The following is a 21,156-nucleotide window of genomic DNA, read 5'->3' as shown; positions in this document are numbered from 1 at the left end:
ACAATTGAAATCTATGTAACTTTATTAACAGTTGTCACCCCAATAAACTTTAATTTAAAAAAAATATGTGTATATATAGCAGTAGAAAGATTAAATCTGTCTAAAGTCATGTCTTTACAAGACAAAGTAAGGTACATATTTGGTCTTTATGTAATTAAATAATTACTGAAGATAACCCATATTTTTTCAGGCTGTGTATATATATATATATATATATATATGTATGTATGTATGTGTATATATATATATATATATGTATGTATGTATGTGTATATATATATATATATACTTTGTACTTTCTGTTTTTGCCTAAAAGTAGGTAGAAGCAGATTACTTTTTTGGCAAATAACCATTTTCTAACAGATTTTTGGACTAAAGATGGTTATGTGTTAAAGACAATTTGATGTTAAGAAAACAGAATGTTTAATCTTCTTACTCAAATGCTGAGCCTTTTCTTAAAGGAAAGAAAATATATAAGCTATGTGGGGTAGGGAAAATTTCTTTTCCCTGTTAGTTCTTCTGGCTGGTCTAATAATCAAATGGACACGAGACAGATTAACATGAAAATTACCAAATTTACTACGTATGTACATATGTGGGTTCCATAAGAATAGGGGACCAAAGGACCAATCAGGCAGTGGAGGTTATTTGTCCTCTTGAACTAAGGAGAAAGGGGGAGTGGGGGGTGGTTTGAGACTTCGAAGTGGAGGAAGGCAATTCACACTGAGATACGAAAGCAAATGTTTGCGAAACAGATGTTCACTGGGCCATGGTTAACAAGGGGACACAGAGAGGACTTTGATCAAAGGAGCCAGCGGGTTCCTCCCCATTACACACTAGTTCATATTAAAACTACTGTTACACATGATGAAAGCTCCCTTCCTGAAGCAGGTCCTCTAATCTAATATTTTTAGGCAGTTAGGGGGAGGTCAAAGGTTCTTCCTGAGTCTTTGGTTTCTTAAAAATAACCAGCTTAAGAGAATCAATATCTTTAAGAGGCATATTTTGGGGTGGCAAAATTTGATTCCCTTCAGCTAAAACATGTTGTTTCTGAAACCTAAGAATTATAGATTTCTTAAATACATTTCAGTCTAAAAAGACTAGTGTCCCATGTATAAACACGGCACTTTAGGAGACAAACAACAGAGAGATGAGCCACCATATGGGATTGTTAGTAGTTCTCATGGCTGGTCTGTGCTTCAGAAAAACTCTGTTTCTTTGCAACATCGTATATGTATTATCCTGACCTTCTTTTATACCAAAGAGTGTTTAGTAAATACTGCTACTCTGTAAAACTGCTTAAGAATTATTATTTTTAACTCTGACACCCCAGAAATAGTAAGAGAAACCGGACAGCAGTAGAAGAGAATAGTCATCTAAATACAAGTTCTCTTCCGTGTTATTGTTATAGATATTGTAATTAACTCAGTGTCTTCTTAGGATCCCCAACACTTTGTTCATTGCCTACTTTTACTAGGTCCTCTGGAAGATATAATTGATCCTATGTTGGAAAGCATATACATATTTTGTAAGCATTTTCTCCCTAGGAAACCAGATCTATTATGCCAATACTGTGGCTTACTCTTTACAGTATCAATAGATGCTATCTATTTTTTAACAAGACAATATTTTCAACAATAAATTGGTCAGGTGAGATTTTATACAAGAGAACCAAGCTTTATTATGTCTTTTCCTGGTCCTTAGAGTCTTCCATCAATGTTATTCATTCTCTCAGTCAATGAGCCAGCTATGGAATCAACCAAATATTTATTGAATGTACTCTGTGTGTTCTCTCAGAATGTGCTAACTGCTTCCTTCCCTTCCTCATGAACCTCATTATAAGCCATCACATTATAATGAACAGTTTGATTATAACGATGATGCTCTTCCATTCCCCAACCATCTTCTACTTCTGCTATTCCCTGTTAGCATTGGACTTTAAAAATACAAATAGACTAAAGACTACATATATTATCAAAATTCTACCAAAAATGTTCAAGAAAAGAGAGATAAAGCTTAGTAATTTATTTCAGTGTCACATTTCTTTTAGTCAAATGAATCAAGATCACATGCTAATTAGTGCTCTCTATGCAAATTAACTTGCTTACCTGAAATACCAGTACCTTTTCAGCTTTTCATGGTTGAGTAATAGCAAGGGTAAAGAATTCTACATTGAGTGATTGCACAGTTGCAAGGGGGCCGCAGAAGAAGTGCCAGGGCTGGCAATTTATTTGTGGTTAGTTGGTCATCAGACTGAAATATGTGTACCTGCCTTTATTCTATAAATATATTACTGTAGCAGGATGTTACAGTAGTAACAAAACTGATAGTTAAGGTAGTTGGTCTTTGGTTTTGTTTTACATAAAATAAGGAGTTTGAACTAGTAAACTAAAAAGTAAAATTCTAAAAAGTAAAAATATGTCAAAAAGCATATTCAAATAAAATTCTATAAGTCTTGTTTTTTATGTTTATATTTTCTTAAACTTGGTAATTGTGTAGTATTTCTTTAGGTCATTTAGAAAGGTATTATTTTTTCAAAAATAGAAGTAAGTTTCACAGGAATAATTTTGTCCTCAAAAAAGTTCAGTTACTTTGAGTTACGTAAGTCCTATATGTAATTATATATCTTAGAATACACTTCAGACTTCTAAATTTTCAGAAGTGTAAACTAAATGCTACATTTGCCCACTCTAAAGAAGTGAGCGTTATTATTCTCTTAACCATTAATATGTTCTAAATTATGCTCATAAAATAAAATATGGTATATAGAAAATGTTTAAATGATTGACATTTTAAAGAAACCTTTGATTTTAATGATTGAAAATTTTCTTTCTTATCAATTTATTCTTAAAGACGAAGATTTAAAGAGTTTCTAAAGCCATAGTGAAATATTTAAAATAAGATATAAGGTGATGTGTACATTGCTACATCAATTTTAATGATTCTAAGAAATACCAATTTTATTTTATATATTAATTACATTTTCTCACATTAAAGTAATTGCTTGCTCTGATACAGTTTTTCTGGTCTTTCCTCTGAAATGTGTTTTGAACATATCAAGGCACATATTAATAAATCCTCTATGATAATGGGATGAACAAAGTGTTAAGGAAGTAGAAGGAAAGGAGCCTAGAGAGATTCTTTAAAGAGGAAGTGACATTTAAACTGGCCTTTGGAGGATTAATAGAAATGTACTTGGCTGAGAAAGGAGAGTACAGAGTAATCTCGAAAAGCAGAGATATTCTGGTGTTGAGAAATCATATTTATAGGTTGTTTTTTTTTTAGAAAATATTAATGTTAGAAAATATTAACAAAGTTAACAACATTTGAGCAATGTATCATTTAAGATGTTCAGTTTGATCTTGTAGGTAATAAAAGAAGTTAGGGTTTAAAATGGTGTTTATCACCTGTAATTCCAGTATTGGTAAATTATTTATAAAACAATTCCTTTGTGGACGGACAGTTGGGATCTTCAGAGAAAGAAAAAATTGGACTGAGCAATCCACCTTTAACTAGAGTGAGGAAAGAGAAACAGCTCAGTTCTTCTAATTCTTAGAGAATTGAGATAAAACACTTAAGGGCTTATGAAAGACCAAATAAGAAGAGGGAAACTAATACTTTCCATTAGCAGAAAGGGCAAAGAAGAAAGAAAAATCTCTCTTTAAAAGAGAAATTAGGAAAAGCAGAAGTTTCGATTTCTATGAGTAATTCTTGATATAATGGAAAACAATAATCTTTTAAAATTGAATGACATTTATACTGAAATAAATTACTTTTCTAAATGGTATGATTATTTCTCTAAAAGACTACTTGGAGGAAATGAGCTGGACTCTTGATTTGTATTTCTGTGAGGTGTTTTTTGTTTGTTTGTTTTTTGTTTTGTTTTCATTTAGTCACCAAATATTTATTGATTTTTCTGGCTTTGTATGTTTTTTATTTCTTTCTCTTTGGGTTATCCCATTCATTCTGAGCACACAGCTGAAATATGTAGAAATAAAAATTTATGCCTATAAGTATAGTTTCCATATGTCACAGTGCTAACTGTGCTACACAATTTATCTTATAAAGAATCTTACTCACTGAGTTTTGTCTAATTTCGAAAACTTTTTTAATAGCATAACCTTGGTTTTCAGTCATTCATAGCACTACATGTTCTATCAAGTAGGGATGATGTAATATGACTTTTGAGGGTAGGCACCAGATTGAACTATTATTTTCTTCAGGTTTTTATTGATACTTGCCATTTGGTGGAGAGAACATTCTATTTGTTCCAGATTAGTAGACTGATATAAGAAAACAATTTTTCCCGAAAATTGTTCCTCCTATTTATTACAAGATTGTGAACCTTGAAAAATCCTAAGCAGAGGGGGCAGTATGATCTTTATCTGCTTTGTTCACTGATATGTCCAACCAATAGAACAATGCCTTTGTAGGTGTTTAATAAATATTTGTTGACTGAACGAATATCTAACGTACCTTTTAGTCATTAAGTGCAACTTCTTTATTTTCCCAGATGACCTTTCATCTGAACAAAGAGCATAATTGTTGAAGTTTCGTTTTTGTTTCTTCTTTAACTAGGTTTTCCTTTTTCTCTGGAAAACATGGAAATAAGTTTCTCCAGCTTCTTGATAAAGATGGTTTGTGCCTTAGGAGGTTATGCTCATATCCCTACCTCCCACCCCACCCCATATATTTTAAATGCTTATAGATATTTACAATGAACTAATATTTATACTTAAGGATAATGCTGGGAATAATTAACACATAAGCATGTGTTTTTATTTTGTTGATTTTTCTAAGGGACTTTAGAGATCATCCGGACTAACTCCATCATTTTAAGGTTGAGAAAACTAAAGGCTTGAAAGTTATTTGCTCAGGGCCCCTCTGCTAATTATTGGTGGTGCAAAAGCTAGAATCCAGACCTTTGAGTCTTAGTCAAATGTTTTTTTGCACACACATTATAAATAACTTTTTCAGGGGAAGGCTTTCCAGTTAATATATTGACTCACCATCATGACACCTTCAGGCAAATATTTTAATGCCCAAACTATTTAAAAGATGTTTTTTGCCCCAAATATAAAGAGTAAGCGCATTTCATAGTCAAGGACTCTTGAAGAACCTGTTCTTTTGGGACTTATTGATGCAGAGTGCACTTACATGTCTGTCAATACATGTACTTTATATCACTAGTAGGTATCTTTTAGGCAGATCCGTATTTTACTATAAAAGAATTTAAATTTGTTTTAGTATCTTTTTTTAATTAAAATTTATTGGGGTAACAATGATTAGTAACATTACATAGGTTTCAAGTGTAATACATCATCTATGTATCACAGTGTGTGTTCACCACCCAGAGTCAGTTCTCCTTCCATCACCATATATTTGACCCCTTTTACCCTCACTTACCACCCTTCTCCCCCCTTATCCTCTGGTAACCACTAAACTATTGTCTGTTTCTATGAGTTTTTGTTTCTTTGTTTGTATTGCTCCTTTGTTGCTTTCAGTTTTATATCCCACGTATCAGTGAAATCATATGGTTCTTGACTTTTTTTGTGTGACTTCTTTCACTAAGCATAATAATCTCAATATCCTCAAATGGTCCTATTTCATTTTTTCTTGTGGCCGAGTAGTTTTCCTTTGTTTAGTCCAATCATCTATTGAAGGACACTTTGGCTGTTTCCATGTCTTGGCCACCGTAAATAAAACTGCAGTGAAAATCTTAAATGATATTTAAAAGCAAATTGACCTCTGAATAGTGAAGTACAAATATTCGTACAGAATATTCTCAGTTGCTAGTATGCAAACTTTTGGGTTCTGTTGTTGTGTCTGTACCCCAACATGTAGGCGGTTGAGGACCTAGGTAGTTAACTAGATAACTTAAGGTGAAGATCAATCTGAATATTTAGAGTTTACGTTATAACAGCACTAATTTGATATTAAAAATGCTTTACCCATAGAAATCTTTATATTTTAGTGAAAAGTAGAAGATTTTTTTGTCCAGATTAACTAGATTTTTGTCATTTTTTGCTTTAAATATATAACTATAGATTGGAATTAATAAGTGGTTTTCCTTTTTTTTGCCCAAAAAACACAAATTGGACTTCTTAGAGGAGGACATACAAGAGGAAAACTAAAGAGAGACTCTGTTTCTCTCCCAAGCTTATTCTTCAGGACCTGCAGGATCCCAGCTATCACTGTACTGCTTCTCCCTCTCAGCAGTCCCATGATGAAGCCTCACAGTCAGATAAGAGAGTAGGGCATCTCATTAAAATACGTTTATTCACAATGCTATCGATTACAGAAAAAAAATTCTCTTTTCAAATAGTTCATTAAACCAACACTAGAGCATCATTTTACATTCAGAGAATGTGCAAATCTCACATGTTCCATTTCAAATAAGGCACATCTCAATGCTTATCTCAGCATTTGGTATTTAGTAATATTTTTAACATAATTTCTATCTTACATTCTATTTCAAAGAGAATTTATTAGTAACCTATGTTTATTTCTCCATGTTTCAAAAACTAAATTGAAATTATACTTTGAATTAGTGAATATGTCATAAAACATCACTTGGTGAAAGAAAGGCAACCATTCTAAAACCAGTGTTTAATTATTAGATTTTTTAAGTGAGTCCAGGATGTAAAAACGCAGTTTCATAAATGAAATTAGCTAATTAGGGAGTGCGAGTATTGGGATAAGTTTCTAGTTGGCAGCAGACCTAACAAATTAGTCCAGTTTACAGTTTCAGAAATGATAAAAGAGAGACAACTTTGATCAGATTATGTGTAAACCAAGCATTTTTTAAATGTAAACTTGGAAAATCCACTTAAGTTTTATCAGCTGGAGGTGTCAGTATTACCTGAATAATCCACTGTTTCTGTACATTTAAAATGATCTCCTGGGAATACATTATCATACAAGATCACAGTGACAAAAAGCCAAATTGCTTGCTTAATTCTAAAGTTCGTCTTGTTGGTTTGTCCAAAGCCTCCAAAAAATATTATAGGAAATGTCTACACAGTATAAATTTGTTAGGATTTTATTCTTCAGATGCTGCTTTAAAAATAGGCGTGGAAAATATATGTAGCCATGAACTACAGGCCTAATTTATAAAAATGTTTACAGAAAATACATTATAAATGTGGAATTTAATTATATAAAGTACTATAGATTTGGCTTCCTCAAGCCTTTGTTAAGGTGATTCTTAATTTATGTTAATTCATTCTTAATATTTTACTTTACAAATTCAAACCTTTAGAATTGATAATTTGCTTATATTCCATGTAAGGAATAATCTTACATTTAAGTAAATTATTTATTATGATGTAATTGAACAAACATACTATTTGTATATAGTTTATAGAAAAATATAATAAAAATTGTATTTTCAATAATAATATTTTGAATTTTGAATAATTTTAGGAATAATTTTTAAAAAATTGATGCCCGAATCTGAGTGATCAAAAATATTCTCTTTCCACTCAACATTAGACTATCACTAAAATGATGCTTATGGGTTATTTTTCAAACAGTTCTTGGACTGAGAGTGACCATATCTTAGCTTCTGATTCATCTAATAAGATAAATTGACTTGAGTTTTAATATAAGACTATTTTACACCCCTCATAATCTGCTAGGTTCAAAATATGCAAAGAAATTTCAGCTTTAAAATTTACAGTCAATTTTGAATTATACCAAAACCTTGATCAAGGAAAGCCAAATCCTTTTTAACCATAATGACTTGGAAAATAATTTTTTTTTTTTTAACCATTTTAAACAGAGCTATAGAAGTAAAGGTGAAGAACTTTGGGGACTTTAAAGTTATTAAAGGAAATTGATAACCACACCTGATAATTCAGTCAAAGTGTATGCTTAGAACCCCATTTGTGTAATGATGTAGCCAGTAAACCTCCTTAGTACTAAGATTCAATTGCCTAAATTTCTTTCTTTTTTTCTTTTTTTTTTTTTTTTTTTGCCAACTGGGTGGGTATCATTATCTTAATAATAATTCACATTTAAAAAATCTTTTGCTGTAGGTCACTTTGGTCATCTTTGATGTTTTTACATTTTCTTTGGAAAATTTTCCAGATATTCTTCAAAAAGTAAAATACAATGGTAGTTTTTCTTAAAAGCATTTAGTCTACTGAAAGCAGCCACATAAGGAAGTAAATTGATTTATGTTTTATATAATTCTAAAAATTTTTAAAGCAGTTTATTTTCAGATATGCATTTTACATTGTGCTCTTTTTTGTTTTGTTTTATTTTGTTTATTTGTTTGTTTTATTTCAATAGCCTTTTATGTCTCCTCGGTACCCTGGAGGTCCAAGGCCCCCATTGAGGATACCTAACCAGGTAAGATTTATGTGCTACTTAAGTTTTCTTTTGTTTTGTTTTGTTTTGTTTTTGCTTTTGAAGAATTAATAAAGGTCTTAAAAATGTCACAAATATTTCTTACCTATAAAAATATTAAATTATTCTTTCTATCTTCCATTTAATGCTGCTTCTAGTAATATATAATCTACTTCAAGAGTTGGCAAACTACAGTCCGTAGGTTGGCTGATTGTTTTTGTAAATAAAGTTTTATTGGAACACGTCCACACTCAATTCATTTATGTATTATCTATAGCTTCTTTTACACTGTGATATAAGATTTGAGTGGTCATGATAGAAACTATATATGGCCTGCAACCCTGAAATATTTACTCTCTGGATCTTTATAGAAAAAAGTTTGCTAACCCTTGGAGTCCATCATGTACTTTGAACCTAATTTTTAAATATATATAATTTTGGTAAATGCCGATTATATTCTCATTTAAAGGATGGCAATAGAATTTTCTATGAACACAGTTTGGTTTATTTTTATATATTTTCAATATCATGGCTCTAACATTCGTATCAATTTTGCCCAATTATATTAGCATATAAGACATATAATTAGCTGCTTCTAGAAAGACTTGATCTATTAATAAAGAAATTACTAACAATAGATCTTCCAACCTTTTGTTTTTACCTACAAGAGCTCTGAGATTTCATGAACTTTTGTCCTTAAATAGTTTTTAATCAATACCATAAATGTTTATTTGCTAAAGTGAACAAAGCACAATTTTTAGTTTAGTTTTAGGATACAGATAACGTACCTGTGTATAGTACATAAGACATAAATGCTTAACCAAATGGAATGTTTATGTCAAGATCATTGTTTCGTCACTTTCTTTAATTCTATTATTTGTATACCTCAGCATTTTCCAGGATTTAAAGTAAACCTGTTATCACAATAAATTCTCTCTTTCGTTCTTATTCTGTTTCTGTTTCCTTTCTGACCAAAAATGGAAGGAAGTTGCACTTTCTAACACATTTGATAGCAACAGGGTCTGCTTCTCCTCTCCCAGCTCTTACTGAAATTATGCATTGTCCTTTAAGTGTCCCAGTTTCCTGGTGTTCTCTGCTTCTAGTGCACACAGCACCCACATTCACCCCCAGGGGAGAACTTTCCTTTTATTGGAGTCTTCATGGTGTTTCAGACATCCCAACCATAGCGTTGTATATTACATAGATGCAAGAGCTTCCTGAGAATCTGAAATAGGGAAATGTGAATTTCTTGCACAAGTGTATTGGTAGAATTTTTTCACTTCATATATTCCATATCAGTGGTGAAAATATGATGGAATTATTAGAGTTCCATCCTTTTGACATTGTTGAAATCTCTGCTTTGTATAAGATACTACAGTAGGTCCCATACCGATTAAAGACTGGCAAAATGAAAGACACACTTTTAGGAAGAAGTGGGTTGGTTGTGGGGATGTGGAACTGAAAATGTGGATTGTTTGAAATTTTTTTAAAGAACAAGTTTATAATGCCTTTGGATTTTTAAAAGACACAATTAAAATGTTAATGGCAATAAAGTGTTATGATGCAGGCTCTTTTTCCTCAAGAATTTTAAACAAGTCTTTACCTCTGCAAATTTTAAAACAATTGTACTCTTCTATGAGTAGCTCTTTTTTGACCCCACCAACAGGTATATAGTTAAACTTCATTAATTCAAACATGTAACTTTCAAATTTACAATAATTTACATTTATGTTATTTTTAAAAATAATTTTCTGAACAAATTAGTTGTGTTAATAGTATGAGCATATTGTCTTAGGAAATGTTTAACCTTTTTTAGGAGCATGACCCTTTCAAACCACAAAATTGTTCTTCAATTTCATTATATGGTCATTAAAGCAGAACTGGCAAAACTGTTCTTGGTAATTAATTCAAATGATATATGCAAAAAAATATGCTAAAAATTTTTTTATTTATTTTTCATTTAAAATGACCACAAACTAATGAAATTTTGTTTTATTGATAGATTGTTATCTCAGAAAATAAAAAGTGAAATACCTCTTCAGTGGTGTTGACTAGTCATTGTGAATGTTAGTAAACATTCCTTCAATAAACAGATTCTTTATAATTTATAATTATTAATAATTAGACTATAGATTTTAATTTAAGTTCTCCTAAGATGGTTTTCATGGTTCTGGACTAAATCCACAATGGTTTATACTGTTTGTGTATTCATAGGACTGGGTATTTGGTATATAGTATAAAATATCATTATACCAAAAAAATATATAAAGGGGTAATTTTCTCTAAAATGATGAAAGAAAAATCAAATTACAAAACTACAATATAGCAAAGAATAAAAATATATGAAAGAACATGTGAAACACAGAAGTTAAATCCAAAAGTATTTTTGATTCTACCATTTTACACTGGAATTGGTTGAACTGTCAGAATGGGTCATTGTTGTTGTAGCATCCATAATCTGCAGTAGAGCAGATCTTTATCCTTCTCAGATAAAATGTCTAATCCGAAAAATTCACAATATTCATTCAACACTATGCTGACGGAACCAAGGCAGCTAGATATACAAGACTGTTAATATGTGACACCAAAAATAAACTGTTGATTTATTGATTCTAAAGAATTTTGAGAATTTATACTCTATTTCTGACCATTCCTAAAACTCTGTCAACAGGTATGTGAATTGGAATAACACATAGTTAATGCTGTTGATCATTTTATTTTCTAAAGCTGATTTTGGTATTCTAAAAGTACATTACATCTGTCTTACTGAAACTCTCAAAGGTATTTGACCAAAAATAGATGAGTGATTAAATAAACTGAGATAACATTTAGCTATTGAAAAGCATGCTATAGAATTAAATTTATTGATACGATAAAATGTTTATGATCTATTACCAAATATGAAAAAGAAGGACCAAAACATATATAGTCCATCACCTTTGCCATATGACTGTACATACAGAAAATTTACCCCATGCATGTACCCCTCTCCATACAGACATACTTGTCAAAAAGATTCTCAGGACCATATCCTTTATTTCTTGGTGGTAGGGTTATGAGTGTTTTTTTTATTCTGTATTTTTAAAGTTTGCATTGAGCAGTTATTTCATTTGTGATTAGAAAAGTATATTAGTTAATTATATATATAGATAATTAAAAGTACAGATATTTTATTCTGGTTATTCCTGTATAAGATTTCCTTTATTAATATTGAATATATAATTTTTACATGATAAAAAGAAAAAATAATGGATGCTGAGGATAGGCAAATCTTAAAAAGACTTTTCTTCATCACTTTCAAATAGGGAAAAAATCAGTAGGAATTTGAGCAGAAAATAAGGTTGTTGGGACATTTACTTGTATACTGAAATGAATTTACTATATCCCCATATAACCAATGTATTTTAAACAAACTATATACTTACTCTTTTTCACATGTTCTCTTATTCCAGGTAAACACTATTTACATTTAGCATGTCCTTCACCAATAATCTTCTATCCTTGTAAATTTTTTCACATGTAGAAATTGACTTTTATTTAATGATAACAATATGCAAACATAAGAGAAAGAGTTCAGCTGTATAAAGAGAAATATGTTCTACATTGAGTAAGAAGTAGAAGTCTTATAACTAAAATTGTAAGGAGGATGATGACAGCAAATCGCTAACTTTAAAAATTAAATATGTTACACCTGTTTAATATAAATTAGTGTTTAATAATGAAAGCATAAAGTAGCTGTTTTTGCCAATTCAACATATCCCTTTCTGTCAACTGGGATGTCCATATTATTTTTATGTCTTAGTGATAATTACACTATTAATGTATTTAATTCACTATTTTAAATCCAATGAAACACAAAAATATATTATTTCTTTATAAATTTGAATTATGAGTATATCCCGGATATATGTCTTTTCCAATTATTTTCTACCATTGTAGAAAGGAAATTAACAAATTCAGTGTCTGACAAAAAATAAATTCATTCTCCTTCCCCAAACAAGAAAAGTTTACATAATGAATGCTGTGCACTCTTAACTCAATTTAAGTTATAGTTATATAGAGCTTTTTGGTACAATGTTTACTACTTTTGCCAAAACATGTTTCATTATCTTATAGTCATTTTGTCACAGATATACCCTTTCTGGGTATAAGCCAATACAAAAAAAAAAAGTGCATTTCCATGTATTTGATTGGAAATTTCATAGAACTATATAAATTCTCTTTTTAGAAATATTCAGTGATTCAAAAAATATCTGTTGAGGTTTACTATGTGCCAGACACAATTCTAGATGTGGAGCAGCATCAGTGAACAAACTAAAGAAAATCTCCTTGTGGATCTGGCATTGTAATGCCACACTGCCCAGGAGAACTTTCTGGGATGATAGAAACGTTCTATAATTACACTGTCATATGCGGTAACTTTATCGTACTTGGAGCACCTTTGAGTACTTGAAATTTGGCCAGAGTGACTGAGGAACCAAAATTTTAGCTCTACTAATCTTAATTTAAGTTTAACTAGCCCCATGTGACAAAGGGCTACTGTATTAGTACAGTTACAGTGGTTGAGATACAGAAAAAAGAAAAATAAGTACATACATATGTCAAATGGTGAGCTGTGCTTTGAAGACAAATACCTTCCTACACTGAATGTAACATTTCTGTATTTTAATATCTTTTCTGTTGATACTGCCTTTTTACAGAAAAAAAGAAGGAAATGATGTTGAAAGGACCTCAATTGTGTTAAGCGTCTTAGATTCAAATGCCATCCATGCCCAGTAATGTATGACTGTGAGCAAGTCACTTCACTTTTCTGGGCCTTGATTTTTTTTTTTTTCACCAGTAAAATGAGAGTGCACTAAGGTATTAATAAAATCCCTTCTAATTCTAAATTTTCTTGATCATTGAGGAGGCTCATTAAAAATTTGGGTAGATCAAAATTGGTGCCTGAATTATATCATAAAAGCATTGATAAATTCACTATTTTTCCATCATCAGTGAGCATTCAGTCTCTATAAGTAGACTATATAATGATAGTCAAGGAAATATACACCAAAATCTTAAGTTCCTACAGGGGCTCAGCATTGGCATCATATGATGAATCCTTTGTAAACTAAAGAATTCATTCCTGCAACAAGACATTTCTCCATTTAATTATTTCTGTTTTAATTAAATTTTGTATTATTTCATCTATTTTAAATTCTAGAATTTAAGGCTTGTCTTTTAGAACTTTTGGAGTATGATGATCTGATTTGAAGCACTGGCTTTGCTACCTACCACCTGTATAACCATGGACAAATTAACAAATTACTTATACATTAAACCCCAGTTTCTCATAATCAAAAAGAATTAATAATTTCAATATATTGTTGTAAGCATTGAATGAAATAATAAATATAAAGAGCTTAGCACAATTCCTAGCACAAATATGCTGGCTCACAAGTGTATATTATTGTTGATATTATGTTTGTTATCACTAAGAACCCTAATTGTTAGTGTTATTTTCTCTGTCATAGTGAAGATTTTTTTATGGAACAAAGAATGTATGCCAAAATTTGTGACTAGTAAAACAAGTCTGAATAGAACACATATAACATGTTAAAAACTATGAAAATAATATCAACTACAAGGTGTATAAATTTGTGGGCTCCCCCCACCCCCGGCATTAAAGGTTTAAGGAATGCAGTCATTATGCCCTTGTTGATGCACAAAACCACAATCTGGTCATCCCAGAACTGATAAAAGTTTTTAAAACTTAGGATTTTACTTACTTTAAAAGACAAATACTGGTGACTAAAAGTTAAATTTAGATCAAGACACTCACTTTGAAAGACAACTTGACATTGATCAAAATTTCTGCAGGATTATGCTATATTTTTAAATGATGAATAGAAACAGAGAAAGACATGATTGTTCTGATATGCCAAGATAAAGAAGAAAAAGCAAAATGTGGTATTTGGCTTTAAAATTCGTTTTGAAAATTTTGAAAATGATTTCCAGTGATAAAATATTATTTCTCCAGTGAGATATAGAAATTCAGAATCAAAGTCGAGAATGTAAAACTTTAATCCCGTGGAGACTTAAAAAGCAAGAACTTCAAACTCACAGTTAAAGATAATGTTGATTAATCATACATTTTCAATTTTACTCCTAATTCACTTCTTTATAACTTTTGACAGCGCATTGACCACTTCTTCTTTCTTGAAACTCTCCTTACTTTTTCTAAAATTTTGGTCTTAGTTCTCTCCTTAATTTCATACCTATTCAGTTTCAGTTTCCTTACCTACCTCTTCTTGGTATTTCTAAATATTAATAATTATATATTTGATCTTTTTTCTCCTTACTTTTTGAAGTCTATTCCATTCTTATGACTTTATCATTGATGATTTCTAAAACTGTCAAATCTAAATCCTATTACTTTTATTCCTTCAATAAATATTTATTATTCTGAGCCAGTAGACACAGATAGGGTCCATACTCTCTCGTCTATTGGAAATACAGAGAAGAAAACAAGCTGTGATCATATTTAGGTTCTGTGAAAGTGTGATATAAGGTCCTGTAAAAGCTCAGCAAAAGCCTTTACCTTCCTTGCATGCTAAGATATTCGGGAAGGCAGGGAGGAGTCCTACAGAGGTAACAGAAAGAAGCAGTGGCCATTGTGGTTGGGACATTGGTTATATATTGAGCAAAAAATACATTGGTTGAGCAAATAAGTAAAATATATTGATGATAATAAAAGGTTTCTTACTGTTGGAGAAAAGTACAAACACAGAAAGGAAAAAGGATTTTTTTGTCTGAGGTTTTGGATTGGAATTGGACGTACTAGTGCTGGAGGGTACGAATTTATGGTATGTGTACGTACGAGAGAGAGATTTAGTCATAGATGTATAGGTGTGTCCATATACACACACATAGATTTTTGATCTGAGTCTACTGAGAAGGCCCAAAAGCAATATACCCAACTAAGAGTGAACACTGTGAGAACCCAGATCTTGATGTGTGAATACTGTTCTTCACTAGAAGGAGTAAGAGCCCTTTGGAGAAAAGACTGACTCCAGAGCTAGGCCAGAAAAAGTATGAGATGAACCTAGAACATTTTTTGCCAGTAAGGTAATGCTGCACATACAATGAGGACATGCCAAAGGGACATAAGACCCACTTGAAGAGCCTCCCACAGGCTAAATCTTGGATAATTTGTATGTTAAAATAGATGATAGTAGTTGATTACGATTCCTTGAATATAATAGGAATTCATAGATTTATACTTAAATATACTTAAATAATTAAATAATAAATAAATAAGGGAAAGCTCTTCTTTATAGTGGAATGCCAACTAACAAGCAGAGAAAGGATGATAGAAACAGGATATATCCATTTGGTAACGATTATAGTGCTTAGGAGTTATTAGTGGATGCTAACAACATCCAACTGGTTAAGTTGGTAAAGGGTAATGACGAATGGGATACTGACAATCTTGGCATAGCTCTAATACTAAAAGTAATCAATTACAAAGAGGAAACATAATGATCTTATGGTGTGGAAACCTGGCATACACCCAACACAATCAGATGATAAAAGTTAATATCACCAATAATGGGATGAGTCAACTTCATGTGCCCTCTAATGTGATCACTGAAAAGAGCATAGCATCATTTCTGTGGAATTCCTGCTAAGAAAATATGACCTGAGTCTGGGTCACGAACAAACATTAGAAGATCATCCTCTAGAATGTAATACACATTCTCTTTAAAACTGTTGAGGACATGATAGGGAAAGGCTAAGGAATTATTACTGCTTAGAGGAGCATGAAGAAACGTGACAACTAAATGCAATATATTTCATGAGGTCCTGGTCCCTGAAAGAAAAAAGAAACATTACTGAGACAAATGTCAAAATTTGAATGTGGTCTGTGGCTTGCTGGTAGTGTTGTATCACTGTTGATTTCCTGATTTGAGAAGTTGTATGGTAGTTATGTCGGAGAATATCCTTGTTTAGGGAGCTATATTCTGTAGTACTTAGGAGTGATGGAGGCATAAAGCCTGCAACTTGCCATCAAGTAGTTCTGGAAAAGACTTAGGATAAAAGGAGAGAGAGAGAGAGAGAGAAGGCGAAAGGGTGATGGGGGCAAATGTGGTAAAATGTTAGCAGTTGGGCAATCTATGTCAGGGTAAATGGGAATTCATTGTACAGTCTATGTAATTTTTCTGTAATTAAAACAAATATGTACATATTTTAAAGCAAATAGAAGGAAAACTTATTACCAGACTGGGGTTGTAGGGAAGAATTTTTTTAGGAAGTGATTCCTAAACTGAGATCTAAGACATGTCAGCAATAGGCACGAAGGGTCTCTGAGATCCTTGGGAGGATAGTTTAGTTTTAGTTTTAATTTTGTTTTGTTTTTAATGGCTGGCATTTAGATATTGTTGATTGAATGCGTAAATTGAAAACAAACTGAAAGAAGTTTGGACATTAGAATGTTAGTATGGCAGTGGCAACAAATTAGGCTGGAAAGGTAAGCAGAGAACAGGCCATATAGTAGGAACTCAATAAATATGTATTGAGTGTGCTTTAAGCAAAAAAAAATTTCAAATAATTACAAAAATGGCATGAGAAATGGCAGCTCTCTACTGCATCCCAAGTGACAATTACAGAAACAGTTCTGATCTGGATATAGAAATTCTTTAATATTATCTTTTTGTAATATTTGAAATTTTTGACTAATTAAATAAGATTTATCCTGCTTTAAATTAAATGAGTGAACCTTTATAGAAATTCTTGCCTATTGTCAGGATTATGTATATATGTGTGTTTAAGGTTTAAATTGCTCATAGCTTTCTTCAGCTCTAAGTGCTGTTCAGACAACTACCGTGTTTCCCCGAAAATAAGACCTAGCTGGACAGTCAGCTCTAATGTGTCTTTTGGAGCAAAAATTACTATAAGACCCGATCTTACTTTACTATAGTATAAGACCGGGTCTTTATAATATAACATAACATAACATAGCTTAACGTAACATAACATAAATACCGGGTCTTATATTAATTTTTGCTCCAAAAGACATATTAGAACTGATTGTCTAGGTCGGTCTTATTTTGGGGGAAACACAGTATAAAAAGTTGCAATTCAGTATGTATCCAGTATCTCACCCCTCATAAATAAACTCTTGATCTCCATCTTTTTCAGTTTTAGTTCTCTTTCTCCATACAGCCAAATTGTTTGAACTTAATTGGAATATTATTTTTCTAAATAGTTTCTTAGGGAAAATGTGACTACAAAAAATATCAGCCCCTTGATGTTTTAGTCCTTCTACTCTTGCAATCCCAAATGAGTAAAATAATCTGTAGAAGCAGAGAGCTTACACTGACGAAGCAAAATTACTTAATTTAGTGAACTTTGTAAATTAATTTGTAGGAAAGGAATTATATGCTGAGAAAAATATACAACAATTTTCGCCTAGATTTTTCACCCCCAAAATGCTTATTTTGTTTGCCACAAAATGGGCAAAATAGAATCTTTTTTAGAACTAAGAACTAATACTAGTTATATAGACCTATGAAATTTATAAATGTCAAAAACAAAACAGTCTTGAGAAATACTAAAATCCATTCTGTAATTATAGGTATTTTAAGAGAATTATTAAAGCACTGATTTTATAAATATTTACAATATTGCTTTTAATTTTGTTTTACTAAATATACTAGGCACTTGGAGGTGTCCCAGGAAGTCAGCCATTACTTCCCAGTGGAATGGACCCAACTCGACAACAAGGTGATTACCTTAAAGTAAAAGTGAAATAGGTGTGCAGAATCTCAAAGGAAATCCTATATTTTTACAGAAATTTTTTACTTGGATAAATCTTTCATAATTATACCAGTTGCATTTTTGCAGATAACATGGCCAAATGATTTATATTTTTAATTAACTCTTAATTATGCATGATAGTGAGGGCAGTGATAACATAAGAAACAAAATAATTAAACACCAAGCAGAGAGGAGGCTACTAGCGTCTGGTTTAGCACTGATGTTTCATTACATTGCTAATATCTTCATACTTTTTTTTTTTTTTTTAGGACATCCAAATATGGGTGGACCAATGCAGAGAATGACTCCTCCAAGAGGAATGGTGCCCTTAGGACCACAGGTAAATAATCAGTGCAGAAAGTAGAGGATGAGTTTTTTGCCTTTATTTTATATAAACAAACTATAGTATTTGTTGGCTTTTGTTATATGTATTAAAGGCGTGATACAATACAGTTTTTAGTCTCTTGAGAACGTAATATCTCTGACATGTCCAAATTGATTTGACAACAAACTATATTTTAACAGGTGCTATCACAGATGTGTTCAGTACATTTGAGAATATACATTGCATAGAAATACATTATAGTAATTATTATAAAAAGATAATTATGAGCATTTTAGTTATATTAAGGAAATATATAAAACTATTATAAAAGATAACCACATAAATTAAATAAACTCAGTTGATCAAAAATATTAGAGTAAGCAGCATGAAATATATTTCTATAAAGTCTTTTAGAGAATGCCATTGACTATTTTATACAACTATATTTCTTTATGAAATATGAAAACAATGGAGAACCATTTAGAACATTAAAATGGGTCTCACTAAGCAAGTGTAATGCTATCAGGATATATCTGTATTAGCCTACTTCTCTATCAACATTTCCCAGAAGTATATAGTAAGGTTGAACCTGTTCTAGCTGTTGGTGACATTTTTTAAATATGCTGTTCCCGGATATCACTTACTTTAGCTAAAATATTTTTTGTGTGTCTCTTGAGAAAACTGCATGGGATAGAAATCAATTTTATAATATTTCAAAGAAACTAACCCAAAATCCAGAATTTAAAATTTCTACCTCATGGGTCAGAGGTTAGCAGGTCATAACACTGGTTAAAATAATGAATTAATTTATTTTCTTTATCCTTTCCAAGGACAGCATTGTAAGTGAGCATTTTAGGAGTTTGTTTCACGTATCTACTTTCTAAAAATTGAATTAATATTTTGCTGTGTGCCCAAAGGAATCAGAGAATTAAGAATCTAATGCTCAGATAATGTAACTTAGACTTTAGAGTTTCTAACCAACATGCAATTATATATATCTCAACTGTATTGAAACATGAAGCACATATAACCAAATTTTTCAGAGAGACCATATTACATGAAAAAAAATACACTATATAAATGTATGTGAGATCATCAAAGTCAGAGGAAAATCAATCATATAGATGCCATCCAAAAGCAGAATGCATCTGCTCTTTTGTACTAGAATTATAGAAACAGTCTCTGGAATCTTGTCATTAGCTTTATGCACAAAATACACGTCTCATTCTTATCATAGATATTATTTTCATTATTTTTGGAGCTTAAGGTCAGTGTGGAAAAGAGGATAACAGAGTTATCTACTGGGACAATTGAATTACCAGAACAAAGAAATATATATTGTCTAATGATTCTTAGGTAATGCCAATGTACAAAAAGTACACGCCTCAAACATAGTAGACGTGATTAATAAATACCACGTGGATGAAGAAATACAAGTTTCCATATCCTAGCATATTTTTTCCCACCCTTTAATATATTTTAAATCTAAGTTCAGTGGTAATACATGATTTTTAAAAATTTATATCAGTATCCTTTCAATAGAAAAGCAAAATTATCTAATCAAGAAAAATGTCTTCCCTCATACCAAATTTGAAGTCATTTTTCTACTTGCTTTTGTGCTAAGATATACTTAGATTGCCTGTGTTCTCATGCTCAGCGGGTGCCATATGATTAACAGAAAAATTCATCAAGACCACCTTACTAGTTCTAGTTCCTCTAGAAATCTAAAGGATTTATGAGTTGTACACAAGTAAAAACATACCATGATTTCCAAGTCAGATACCTGACGTGGAGAAATGATGAGATGGAAATACGTGATGGGCTCTCATGTAAAGAGAGAATAAACTGATTTCTGTATTTTCAAATCTAAGATAGGAGGTAGAATTCAGCTCAGTATAAGGAAGAACTTTCCAGAAATTAAACTGCCCAATCATGGAAAAACCCTTTATAAACTTTCCAAGCAGAGTCTGAACAACCATTTTGTCAGGAACATTGCATTGGGAGAGAGATTAAACCAGATGGAATTGTATAGCTGCCATCAGCTTTAAAATTCAGTGATTCTAAATTAGCTCTTTCTATTCTGCCTTTGTTGATAGCACTTGGGAAGCTAGTTGTTATTGTTTCTTATCTTTCTGTTTCCCTTTTGCTTCATATTATTTACAAAATGAAAATATTTTGTAAATCTGTTATATTATGTATTAGATAATTTCTTACACATTTCCTGTGATAATTGAGCACCAGGTACACAAAGACGAGTAAAATAGACTCTGCCTTCAAGTTACTTGTTGTTTAGCACGAGATGCAGATACATAAAAAAACTGTTATGCAGTAGAAAAAAATCTAGAAAAGAAATATGCATATATTATCAGGGAGTCATTACATAAACCAGCAAAGTAATTCTGTTAGGGTCGAGAGCTCAAGGGAAGCTGACGAGAAGAGAACTCGTTTAAAGTTGGTCCCTTATTAAGGATGACAAAAAAGAGTTAGCAGCTATAATTTTCGAGCACCAGGTATCATATTTTTAATGCACCAAGCACTATGATAGGAGTTTTATGTGATTTTATTTTATCCTCCAACAAGCTTAAAAGGGAAATGATATTGTCACATTGCAGATAAGAAAATTAAGGTTGAGCGGATCATTGGGAGAATCACTGGCCCAGGATCACACATACAGAAAGAGG

At 31.5% G+C, this 21,156-nt stretch overlaps 1 protein-coding gene across 4 annotated transcripts in view; it reads left to right on the top strand.

The window, feature by feature from the left end:
- The window catches only part of SSBP2 (single stranded DNA binding protein 2), a 282,149-nt gene that overhangs the window by 209,525 nt on the left and 51,468 nt on the right, over positions 1 to 21,156 (top strand). For all 4 annotated transcript variants that reach the window (XM_033110260.1, XM_033110263.1, XM_033110261.1 and 1 more), the window contains 3 exons: positions 8,296 to 8,355; positions 18,051 to 18,117; positions 18,420 to 18,490. In XM_033110260.1, the coding sequence (XP_032966151.1) occupies positions 8,296 to 8,355; positions 18,051 to 18,117; positions 18,420 to 18,490 (198 nt within the window). The remainder of the gene's footprint in view (positions 1 to 8,295; positions 8,356 to 18,050; positions 18,118 to 18,419; positions 18,491 to 21,156) is intronic.

The sequence above is a fragment of the Rhinolophus ferrumequinum genome, chromosome 7, assembly GCF_004115265.2.
Source record: "Rhinolophus ferrumequinum isolate MPI-CBG mRhiFer1 chromosome 7, mRhiFer1_v1.p, whole genome shotgun sequence".
Lineage (NCBI taxonomy): Eukaryota > Metazoa > Chordata > Mammalia > Chiroptera > Rhinolophidae > Rhinolophus > Rhinolophus ferrumequinum.
Note: the sequence above shows the minus strand (reverse complement) of the source record. Positions and strands in the feature narration are given on the sequence as shown.